We start from the raw sequence: 12,464 nt of genomic DNA on the forward strand, positions 1-12,464 counted from the left end.
AAAGCTCAAGTCCTCTCTCAGGATCTATCACTACCTACCGCCATGTTTATAAAGCTAATTTGGTGTCTGCTCCGAAGACACTTGATTCATCCTCGAAACTCAGTCTCCCACTTACTTCTTTCCATAAAGCAAACTTTTCACCTACTTGACTGGAGTAGGGTGTGGTCTATCTGGTTTCTCAAGTCTATAAACAAAAGTTTGGAGCCGGGCGGTGGTGGCGCACGCTTTTAATCCCAGCACTTGGAAGGCAGAGGCAGGCGGATCTCTGTGAGTTCGGACCAGCCTGGTCTACAAGAGCTAGTTCCAGGACAGGCTCCAAAACCACAGAGAAACCTTGTCTCGAAAAACCAACAAAAAAAAAAAACGTTATCTTAGGAACGTGAACAAAAGGACCCGAGAGGTTGCCAACAAAATGCAGTACTTCAATTAACCTTCTTCCAGAGGGCTCTCCCAGCGGGACAGGTGAAGCAGAGAATCGCGTGTCTCGGGAAAATGAGTTTTTAGAGTTTTGTGTTACCCTGAGCAGTTTCCAAAGTTCCTACACTAAATAGTTCCATTCTAACGCTAAGTATCTAGACGGCTCCAGATTAAACAAACCAAACCAAACAAACCTTACGTGCGTGCGGAGGAAAAGCGCGCCGCAGCCAGAGAGGCTCATCTTACAAGGCACAGAAAATCAACTGCCACCGCTAGCTCCCTCTCCCGCAACCTCGGCCCTACCCTCAGTTCTTCTCTCTCGACTGAAACGGGTTCTCTCGTATAAGCACATCTGCAATGTCTATGGCTTTGCCTAAGAAAGGGCGATGAGCTAAAACGCTTGGCTCCATGGACTTTACGGGACTCTCTCACTTAGCTTTCCACTCGGACTCCGATACTGCGGGCGTCCTATGGGCTAGGTTCAGTCCAGAGCCTTACTGCAGCCATGCTGCTGTCTCCCTAGGTGGCGTCAAACCGTGAAGCTTCACGAGTCTTCACAAAGACTCGGCCTAACAGAGATGGAGAGAGCCAGACGCGCCCGAGAAGCACTCTCTCGTCAGCCAATCTTCCGCAGTTGAGCGCGTAAACCCCACCCCCCCCCCACGCCCTCCAATCAGAGCTCCCGCAACCGAATCTTCTAGGTTGGTGACTGCCCCGGAAGCCGCTCTGTCGTCGCAGCCACACCTGGGCGGAGCCAGCCTTTCTACTGGCTCGCGTCACTGCCCGTCGCGCGGACTAGGAAGCTGTCAGGAAACAGGGACCCTCGCGCCTGCGTACAACGCAGCTCGCCGCGCGCGGGAAGCCCCTACCGGCGCCCAACCGTTTCCCACCTCCAGGACGCCAGCACCCCAGGCAAAGCCTCTGGGAGGAAGAGGGAGGGTAGGAGCGTGACTCTTCTGGCCCGGGACCGCGGCCAGGGCGGGACCCGGGACCGAGTTGCCTTGGAGGAGCTGACCGGGGCGGAGCAGGTAAGTGACCGCCCCTGCCAGGCTGCGCGGTGGCCGTCGGGCGGCGCCGCGGGGCCGGGCTTAGTAATACCTGGGCGTTGTCTTTTCCCCACGTGGTGCCTTTGCAGCTGGGCATCAGGCTTTTTTTGTTGTTGTTGTTTGTTTTTTTGTTTTTCGAGACAGGGTTTCTCTGTGGCTTTGGAGCCTCTCCTGGAACTAGCTCTTGTAGACCAGACTGGTCTCGAACTCACCGAGATCCGCCCATCAGGCTTTTTTTCTCTGCAAAACGGTAGCGGCGAGTTTGCCCTGCCTGGAGGAGAGCAGCAGTTTGGGGGCCCGAGGATGGCTCTGAAGAGCGTACAGTCAACTGCCAGTGGCTTTGATAAGAAGCGACGCCCGGCTGGACAGGAGGCCCGGGCAGGGCTGCCTCTCCTGGGGTCCAGGTCCGGGAAGTTGAGTGTGAACCACGGAATGAAGCATCCTCCTTCACTCTTTACTGTGTTTCGGTCTTACTGTTTTCCCCTCATATGAGAGCTAAGCAGGTTCTGTGGGTAGCTCAGGACCAAAAATAAGGATGATGATCATCGTTGGGGGGCGTGACCATTGCTGAATTGTGTTTGGAGAAAGCAGAAGACAAAATGTCAACCCAGAAGCATCGTGGTCTAGGGAAGCGGCATTTGTATAGATGAGCAGGTTGGGCAGAGAGAAATGTGGCTACTTGGGAGTGCATTCCCAAGCTGGCATCCCTGGATATAGACCTACTTTCAAAGTCCAGGAACTTAGTAAACAGGACTCCGAGGCCTCCACCCGTCCTATGACCTTGAACATTGAGAGACTGCCGCTCCTCTTCCTCTTTAGTAAAGTTGTTACAGAGATACCCATTTGTGCAGTGATGATTGAGGACTTGTTCCTAAACTACTTAGCAAATACGTCTTCAGATGGATTGATTGTTGAGTCTTCAGTCTGAGGTCCTTGGAGAGAGTAGAAAGAGCATTATCAAACTGGCTCTGAACTGCTCATCTACAGGACCAGCTTACTCCCAGCCCTGTGTGGAATCATCGCTATGAACTGATAGTTAATAACAGTTGGGTCAGGCATGGTGATGCACACTTTTTGTCCTGGCAGAGGCAGGTGAACCTCTGTGAGTTCGAGGCCAGCCTGGTCTACATAGCAAGTTCCAGAAGTACGTAGAGAGACCCTGTGTCAATAAAATGAAATAAAGATACTTGAAATGAAAAAGAAGTGTCCACTACCTAAGTTCTAAGCTTACTCAGTAGAGACCCTGTTTCTGGAAATTGACAAACACTACAAATTACTTGTGACTACTATTTTCAATAATATTGGTTAGTATTAGTTTCTTTTAAATGGAGAATTTTAATCATAGAAGAAATTAACAGACATTCCTGTTAATGGAAAAAATACTGTGTAGTGATATTTCATTTGTATTTTAATAAGTAAAGCTTGCATGAAGTTCAGAGGGGAAAACAGCCACAATGACCGCCTTACAGACCAGGCAGCAGTGACACACACCTTTAATCCCAGTAGCCACACTAGCTTGCCACAAAAACCAGGTGGTAGTGGTGCATGTCCTTAATTCCAGCACTAGAGAGGATTGGTTATAAGACAGGAGGAGACAGCTCTCGGTCTCATTCTGAGATTCCTGGAGGCAGGATTGCCATTTTGAACTGAGGTAGAGGTAAGAGCCAGTGGCTGGCTATTTTGTTTTTCTGGCCTTCACGTTGAACCCTAATTTCTGTCTCTGGGTTTTTATTAATCATGCTTCAATGCTGTTTATTTGTTGGAACTTAAATGTTTTTAGGGAGCTGTGATCTTTCAGATAGAAATACTGTCCATCACCTCCTCCTTAGAATGTTTGAATCCAAGGGGCTTTCTGCTGTGGTATTATGGTCTCTCTGGTCTAACATTGTGGGCATTACTGCTAAAGATGTAAATTCCAGGCAATCTTAGGTTTACTTTTTGGGGGGGATTGTGACCACTATCCTCCACTGTCCTTAGAAATCTGCCATTCCCTGCATCTTCTGGGTCCTTGTTGAATTAGTTCCTTGTAGTCTTCCCAGACCAGCACCTGCTCTCCCTCTGGTAGCCTTTGTTGGGCCAGTAACCACTCAGTTCTTCAGCATGAGCCACTGTCTTGATGAAGATGAGCCACACCCTGGTTTCCTAGAGGCAGTCACATCTATTCCAAGCTTTCAGGAAGGAACCGTGTTCTTTCATCAAATGTGCTCTAGTAAGAAAATGGATTTTAAAATTTTCATTTCATTGTAAGATGAACATATCAGACTCCTTTTTTTTTCTTTCTTTCTTTTTTTGAGACAAGGTTATTGTTTTTTGAGACCAGGCTTGCTCTCTCTGTTCCAGGCTGGCCCCTGCCTCAGCTTCTTAGGTGTGTCCCTCCACTCCTGGCTTAAACTTCTTAACTCAGTGCTGGATATTCATTGTCTATTTTAATTCTCCTGTGCCTTTTTTTTTTTAACGAGGAAACTGGGGATTAATAAGATTAAACAGGCAACAATTGTTGGCCTTTAATCCCAGCACTTGACAGAGAGAGGCAGATGGATTTCCCAGCTCCAGGGCAGCCAAGACTACATATTGAGAGCTGCCTTGAAAATAAATAGGCACCAGTGTGAGCCTAAGGTCATCTGCCTGCAGTATGTAAGTGTTCTGTCAGCTGTGGGAAAGGAGGGTTGGGGCAGATGATCAGTAGGTATAGGTGCTTGCTGTCAAGCCTAACAACCTGAGTTTGATTCCTAGTACCACATGGTGGGCAGAGAAGACTCCTGCAGGTTATCCTCTGACCTCATGTACCAAGCCACATACATACAACTATAATTTTAAAAATTAAAACTTGAGAGAAAAGTTTTATCAGAGGAGAATAGACTTTAATATTGACGTGTTCCCTTCATCTTTTCTGTCCTACAGCCCCTGGATTCCTACAGAGGAGCCACTCTGACAGAGGCCTCTGTCCCGAACCAGAGATGGCATCGGTAGATTTCAAGACCTACGTGGACCAGGCCTGCAGAGCTGCAGAGGAGTTCGTCAATGTCTACTACACCACCATGGATAAGCGGCGGCGGCTGCTGTCCCGCCTGTACATGAGCACGGCCACCTTAGTGTGGAATGGAAATGCTGTTACAGGACAAGAATCCTTGAATGAGTTTTTTGAGATGTTGCCTTCCAGTGAGTTCCAGATCAACGTGGTAGACTGCCAGCCTGTCCATGATGAAGCTACACCAAGCCAGACCACAGTCCTTGTGGTGATCTGTGGATCAGTGAAGTTTGAGGGCAACAAACAGCGGGACTTCAACCAGAACTTCATCTTGACCGCCCAGGCCTCACCCACTAACACAGTGTGGAAGATAGCAAGTGACTGCTTCCGGTTCCAGGACTGGGCCAGCTAGTGGGGTGAGCAAGGCTTCTTGGCTTCACTCAGCTCCACAGAGGAATGCCAATCTCGTATCTCAGGATGTGGAGGACACAGTTCGTTTTTGTTGTCACAGCAGCACTGCAAACTGGATGTTAGACTCCCAGAAACCCCTTTCCTGCTTATATACTGGTTTGTCGTAGTTGCCTTTTGAAAATAGTAAACTTGCTATTTTTCTACTTAACAGTAGAGACCCTGTTTCTGGAAGTTGACAAATAAATAATTTAAATGTTGCTTCTCTGCCTTATGTGTCTAAATTTTGAGAAGGACGGAGGAGCCTGACAGGCAGAAAACATAGTAGAAAGCACCTATAGAGGTGGGAGGGTCCAGGAAGAGCTCCTATCCCAGTGTGAACGCTGTGGGTAATACTAGCCACACTAGAATCCTCAAAACATTGCGAATTACCTGTCCTAGGCCATATCCCTAGCCAGCACCTCCACCACAAATAAGTTTCTGGGCATTGGCATTTTACTATTTTTCAAAAGCCCTTGTGTTAATGTGTGATTAATAAAAAAGGTGATGAACCTGACAGTAGGCTTTGCCTTTAGCACCTGGGATGGGAGTTACTGGTGATAAATGTGAAGAGTTAGCTGATGGCTGAGTGCTGCTCCTGCCAGAGGCACCAAGGTTAGAGGGAACATCAGAGGCTGCAACTACAAAGGATCCACTTTTCAGTCTGAGTTATTGCTAGATTGACATGTGATTAGATTCTGGCCAATGAAGCAGAAGCTGAAGGATTGAACTGGGGGATTTTGCTTCAATTAAACCTTCACTTCCTGACTGCTAGACCACTTCATCTTGAGTGACAAGACAATCTGAATGTGACCTAGAGGTAGGGTCCTCATGCAGTACCACAACTGCATGTGGAGAGCCCAACTGCCAGAGTAGCCCGACTTAACTTAGGATCATATTACTGTGTCTCAGCCAGTCATACCGTGCTAGCCCGACTTAACTTAGGATCATATTACTGTGTCTCAGCCAGTCATACCTGTGCTAGAACTCCAAAGCCACGTCTAGAGCAGTCAAACCAGTCCTACAGACTTGGTGACAAGATGAAACTCGAAGTTCAAGCTGAGATGCTACCAACGTGTGAAATAGCAAACAGGTTTCTGCCATGAATTCACTTAAGATCCTGGAACACTAAACATGACCCTTAGGAAGACAGGAAAGAAGAATGGAGGAGAATGAGAAGTTTCAGTGATTTGAAAGGACAAGTTGCTGAGCTTTAAATACCACAAACTCACCTTGATACAAATGCCCTGGAGTCAAAGAATAAAGTTCTTTAAACTCTATCCTGTCCAAAATAGCAAGAATAGAATGGTGTTCACTTTCCAGGCTTGGAACAGACATATTCTTAAGGTTCCGATTTTCCTGGCACTCTGGGAGTGTTTGAATCTGAATTAACATGGCTTTCAAAAGACAAGCTTTGCTCAATATCCATTCCACACGCCACCCTCACTTCTTTCTGCTAGCGTCCTCCAGTTCTCCCCTTCACCTCTGTTCTCCAGGTTACTGTTCCTTACTCCCTGCCCTGTCAGGGTTTCCCCCTGTATCCCTCCATCAACCCACCTCCCTTTTGCCCTCCCTGCACACTCAAGCCTCACCAGAGTGCACTTCACACACACAAAGAACAGGCGAGCACACCCTGCTGTCAGCACCGGGCCGGCTGCCGTCACACTGCAAACCAGAGCACGCACCCAGGGACCTGGAAAAGGTACTCAGTAAGAAAGGAGGTGCCGCTTTTTGGCCCCGCAACAGCCACATTTTGTTTTGGAGCAATAAAGGCAAAGTTTGCTTTAATCACAACTCCTCATTTTAGTCGTATTTCAAGTTCTCTGCTATGGTGTTTGCCAAATGGCAAAGTTTGGATTCTCTTAGAACATGTATTTTGTTATAAAAAAGACAAGATGCTCTATATCTGGTGCTACCTTGTTGGAAAAATGAAAACAGTCTTTACATTTAGCAGTGAGGGTAAATTAGTTAATTTTTGCGGAGTTTTCTTTGCTCTCAGCAGTGATGAGGACATGGTAACAATAGAAAACTGAACTCTTTTCAAGATCCCAAGGCTCTAGCGGCCTCTGTAATTCATGTCCCATGCCCTGGTCCCTGGAAAGAACGGTGAGAAATGCTTTAGGATTGGCCCTAAAGGGAAGGACTTTGGGAACCAGAGTGGCCTGACTTAGGGCTGGAGATGGCTCAGCAGGAAGGGACCTTGCTGCTCTTCCAGAGAACCCAGATCAATTCCTAGCATCTGCATGGTGTTTCACAGCCGTGTGTAACTCCAGTTCCAGGTCTGATGCCCTTTCCAGCCTCCTTGGCCACCGGGCTCACCAGTGTGCATAGGCATATATGCAGGCAAAACATCCACACAGTCAAATTAATTTTTGTTAAAAGTGGGCAAACTTATTGGAGAGAAAATGATGTCAGGGTGAGGGAGGTGTTAAAGTTGAGTCCTAGACATACAACATATGTGGACGACTTAACTGGAAAAGTGGACACAATTAGGTTTGAAGATAGAAATCTCTAAGCCCAGTTTTTAGATTATTGAATTTTCAGTACTTTGGAGACTGGAAGAGGAAACACTGAGTAGGAAGTCTGAAGTTGAAGGGAAAGGTCTGTGCTACAGCTATATAAATAGGTGAGTCATTTATGAGCCACACTATATACAGGATTGTCTCATGTGTTTTTTCATATTAATATGTCACATATGGATTAATCGCAGTAGCCAAGTATCATTCGGTGTTAAATTCAAATGCACTATCATTTATTTAACTATTTCTTTAGTAGTGAACATTCATGTTACTACCATGATTTTTAAAAAACTATTACACATTGTAATGTTTATACATATTTTAAAAAGTGGGCAAGCTTGATCCTGATCCAGAGACTGTGACGTCTTCCCATCCACTGCTAATCCTCATCTGGTGGACCCTGGCCAGGGGAAAGCTAGTAGCATTAGTAGCATAGGCCCAGCTACTCTGAGACAACCAGGATGGTGTGGGGTACAGTGTCTTTTGGGGAATCTTACTGCTCAGGTATCATCTGGTCAGCCACAGGACATAGGACCACATTCCAAGCACTTGCGAGGCAGGATCCAGCATCCACAGCTCACTGAGATTGATTTGTGAGCAAACAGCACAAGACCTTGACCAGTGAGGTCATGTTCTGGCTGATCACAGTACAGTGAATACAAACAGTACTTACAGATGTTTTCTACGATGGGGGGGGGGGTGTCTCACAACATTGCCCAGGCTGCTCAACTCGTAGGCTCACATGTTCCTCTTGACTTTCCAGGGAATAGCCGGGACTACAGGCACATGCAACTGCACCCACGGTCTTGGTATTAGAAAAGTGTCTTCTTGTCATCAGTAATGTTTGCCTTTTCAGGGAGTTACCAATTTTACTGAGTTTTCAGAGAGTTTATGTCAGTGATTGTTCTGTTTTCGGCTTAGCTGGCTTTTGCTCTCTGTGATCGCCTTCCTCCTGTTTATTTTCGGTCTTTTTAAAACGTCCTTCCACGGAAAGTCCTGAGATTGGCCTGTGCCACCACACCTGGCTTAGATCACTATCCCAAGCATCCTTGGTGAAGTGGAAATCGCGAGACTCCCAATGTCCACTAGCATGATTATTTTTATAATTCTAATATTGCCACAAAGGAGATTACTGCGCACACCTTTGTGTGATAGGGTTCATACGAAATGTTTGAGTTTGGTAGTAGAAAAGCACGAGCTCTTGGGGGATAAGAGTCAGAAACAGCACAGACATCCCAAGAGCTGCTCAAGGGGGCTTGCCTTTAATACTGATAAGGTAACTGATTTGTGAATTTAAAATGAAATTATAGTAGACGTGAAAATTCTAGGAACTTCGATCAAAATTTAGAGCTGCTTCTCAGGCACTGGCTTCTAGGATTTTAATATTTAATTACCGGGACCAACATAGTGAGAAGGAGGGAACTGACATCTGCAAGTGGTTCTCTGATCTCCCCAACATATGATCCTATCCCAATGTAACTTAAAAAAAAAGGTCCTCTAATGTGTTTAAAAAGTCAGAGTGAATCTTGTGGATTTGTTATCTGTAAGAACAGTCCAACGCGAGTAATGAAAACAAGATGGTTTTACACACACACACCTTAATTGTCATTACCAAATGCACTTGTGAGAAAAGGCTTATATCGGGTTGTGTACTGGGTGAAGTTTTAAGTGATAATGCGCCCAAATTTAAAGCAGGTAAAAACCTGTGGCCTGTTGAAACTCAACTCTTGAACTGACCCATAATTGACACGCTGGACACAGTAGCATCACTGGCAGGATTTTGGAGCCTGGGACTCGCACATCACGACACTACTATGTGGTTCCTCCATCCACACGGAACACCGCCATAGCAACTCACCCGTTAAGGTGGTAGTATCGCCGGAACGCTCGACCTTTAGGACCATATAGCGTCATCATTCCGCGACCACGCAGAACCAATTGCAAGACGGTTCCCTGGGAAACGCAGCGGCCAAGCACGTGATCTGGGCCCCTGAGTCTTAGCTGCCGAGTCTCCTGGAGCAGGGACAAAGCGGTGCCCCAGACCACCGGGGTACTCCTATCGGCAGTGCATGCTCACCAGGGACGGCGTGGTCCGGCTTGTTGGGTGTACCGGAATGCGACCGACAATGTCTAACGTACTGTTCACCTGTCTCCTTAGGAGTGTGTAGATTGTTTCCAAAGTTTCACCAAAATAAGCGCCTTGAAGTGAACACACATTATAGTTGACTTCCACATGCTTCTTCAGGATGACTAACAGGGAAAATTTTTACACACACATAAACACATGTCGTCTTTCCCTTTTCCCCCTCACTGCTGAGATTGCACTTCTTGTACACGCAGTATCAAACACAACATTTTTGTCAGTTTGACAGCATGCAGTGGCTTTTAGGCTGCTCCATTTTCAGCGGATTCTTCTATTCATCCAGCATTCTGCTGGTGGTTTGTTGCTGATTTCCAGAGGTTCTTTGTCCTGCTGTCTTACATGAGAGTAGCTTCAGTCCCTTGCCACAAGGACGCTTATGGGTCTGTAGCTCTGAAATCCACGGTAATCTTAAGAAGAAAGGTTAGGTCAGTGACTTAACTGAAAGGGAATGAAGTGAGGTCAGCAGAGTCAAGCAGAAGTCTGAGTCAAAGTAACTTAGAGAAAGAGGTGACTAGGCTGCCATCCAGATTTTAGTATCTTTGATGTAGAAAAAAATTATAAAGGATTTACTAAGAGATTTGCATAGGAGACATTAAATCACACAAGTGGGATTTAGCTAAAGGAGCTGCCTGCTAAATACCCCAGAGATAAATAGTTTGCTAATTAGGTCTGTTAGAGAGAAACAAAACTTAGGATGCAAATACATATTCACCAGGATGGGTGAGCCATTAGGGTCAAAGACTACCTCTAAGAGGAAGTTGAAGGGGGGCAGCTCAAAATCATACCATCATGAAGTGTACAGCTGCCTTTAAGTCCCCTGGGTAACAACCATTCAAAAAACAAAGCAACCAAAAAACTGATGTGCCCAAACTAATTCTGACAATATGTTAATCTTTGGATATAAATATAGGAGATGTAAATCTCCTAAGCAGCCAGACTTTGCAGTCTCCTGTCTCTGTTTAAATTGTTCAAAGTTCTGGGGCCAGAACCCAAAAGAAATTTAAGGATGAAAGCATATGTAAAATGCATAAGCCTAATATATATAGATATAGATATATAGATATAGTAAGCTAATGAAATCTTTGTTGATGCTAACCCTTACTTGGGCCTTAGCCCCAGTTGTCAGGTACTTTTGTAAAGAGCTTTATCTTCATTAATCTCCAAGTGTGCAGAGTGATTTCTCACTGGGAAGGCAGATTTTCTATAACAACTTTGTGGGCCTAAGCAGTCAGTGTTTTCTAGCAAAAGTATTCTAAGTTACAAGTCCATTAAGAGTGTGTGCAGAGCAGCGCTGGTGGGCTGTGAGGAGCTCAGCAATTAGGACCTTCAGCTCTACCTGCAGAAACAATGTCTGGATATAAAGAGAGAGAGAGAGAGAGAGAGAGAGAGAGAGAGAGAGAGAGAGAGAGAGAGAGAGAGAGAGGAGCTTTAACTTCCTGGTAGCTACCCACATATATGTGTCTGTATATATACCCGTCTAACAGTCCCTATAAACGCATTCAACTTTCATCCCACAAAAAGGATGGGGTTCACTGAGTAGTGGTGGCTCACACCTTTAATCCCAGCACTTGGGAGGCGGAAGCAAGCAGATTTCCATGAGTTTGAAGCCAGCCTGGTCTGAAGAGCTAGGTTCAGAACAGCTTTTTTTGAGACAGGGAAACCCTGTCTCAAAAAGAAGAAGAAGAAGAAGAAGAAGAAGAAGAAGAAGAAGAAGAAGAAGAAGAAGAAGAAGAAGAAGAAGAAGAAGAAGAAGAGAAGAAAAAGAAAGAAGTCTGAATGCTTTCTGTCACATTTTTTTTTTACACGTACGAGATTTACCTTTCAAATACACTCAGTTCATTCACATAAACATTCCCGATAATACCATGCTACTATAAAGATTAAGGGGCTCACAATTTGGGGTTGATTCATCAACATATTGAAGCCTGCTTGGTTAGGGGAGCTGCCTTGTGGTTGACTCCTTAACACATCTTGTAAGTATTATATTATTTAAAGTCACAGAAAGTGGTTTCCAGGTTACACAAAATGGTTTCACTTGTGTTCCTAATGGAATTGTAAAACAAGATTTAATTCTTCTGTGTAGCAAAGCAGTTATATTATACATATATTGACATATTTTTAAGATTTAATCTTCAAATATAATTTGATGGCACTCCCATACATACTTTAAACTAACTTCATAACTTCATCTTCTAATTGAATTGAAACTTTATTTGAAAATAAAGAACTCGATCATCTCTGCAGCAGGGGCTAGTTTCAGTAAGAGCAAGGCATTTGCCAAGTTAAAGAAGCTATCAATCCCGGTGGGCATTTCTAGTTCAAATATGCAGCTTCCACAGCTTAGAGAAAGATGGGGTCTGTATGTTACTCTTCTAGAAGACTGTGTACATTTCAATGAGGGGAAGGCACCATCTCCTTAAACTAAATGCTCCACGAAGGGAGAGTGACTCGAGACCGTCTATTCTCTTGTTCTCGGCAGGAAGATGTCTTGTTGGCTGATGGCAGTATGGAGGCGACTTCGCAAAGCTTTAGCAGTGAGTTGAAGCATCAAGCATGATCACCATTTAACAGGAATTGGACATCTAAGCAGGGCTTTCATATTACCAGGTTTTAAAGTCAAGGATGGAGCCGGAGGGACACTCACCTTTAATCCCAGCACACAGGAGGCAGAGGTAGGTGGATCTGTGAGTTCGAGGCCAGCCTGATCTACATACAGCGCTAGTTCCAGGGCAGACTAAACCTCCCCCCAGCCCCCCCAAAAAGATGAAGGATTTAGAGCACTGCACCATCCTTCCCACCATGCCACAGCAAGCATGCCTACAATGAGATCTGGGCCACCACGGCCCCCAAGAGGGCCTAATAGTTGTTTCCAGCGTAGAGGAATGTGGTACAGTAGTGGTGTTGGGATATCCTGACTTATCAGA

At 45.5% G+C, this 12,464-nt stretch overlaps 1 protein-coding gene across 1 annotated transcript; it reads left to right on the forward strand.

Annotated features, from left to right (window-relative positions):
• The first annotated feature begins 1,250 nt into the window (after positions 1-1,250).
• On the forward strand, positions 1,251-5,100 carry Nxt1 (nuclear transport factor 2 like export factor 1). Its single transcript, XM_075962398.1, has 2 exons — positions 1,251-1,445; positions 4,365-5,100. The coding sequence occupies exon 2, from the start codon at positions 4,421-4,423 to the stop codon at positions 4,841-4,843; it is 423 nt and encodes a 140-aa protein (XP_075818513.1). The 5' UTR covers positions 1,251-1,445; positions 4,365-4,420; the 3' UTR covers positions 4,844-5,100.
• Positions 5,101-12,464: the final 7,364 nt, after the last annotated feature.

This window comes from Microtus pennsylvanicus, chromosome 2, assembly GCF_037038515.1.
Source record: "Microtus pennsylvanicus isolate mMicPen1 chromosome 2, mMicPen1.hap1, whole genome shotgun sequence".
Classification (NCBI taxonomy): domain Eukaryota; kingdom Metazoa; phylum Chordata; class Mammalia; order Rodentia; family Cricetidae; genus Microtus; species Microtus pennsylvanicus.

Excerpts from the sequence above, each read along its gene's own strand:
- Nxt1 (XM_075962398.1), top strand. The coding sequence starts at position 4,421 with ATGGCATCGGTAGATTTCAAGACCTACGTGGACCAGGCCTGCAGAGCT.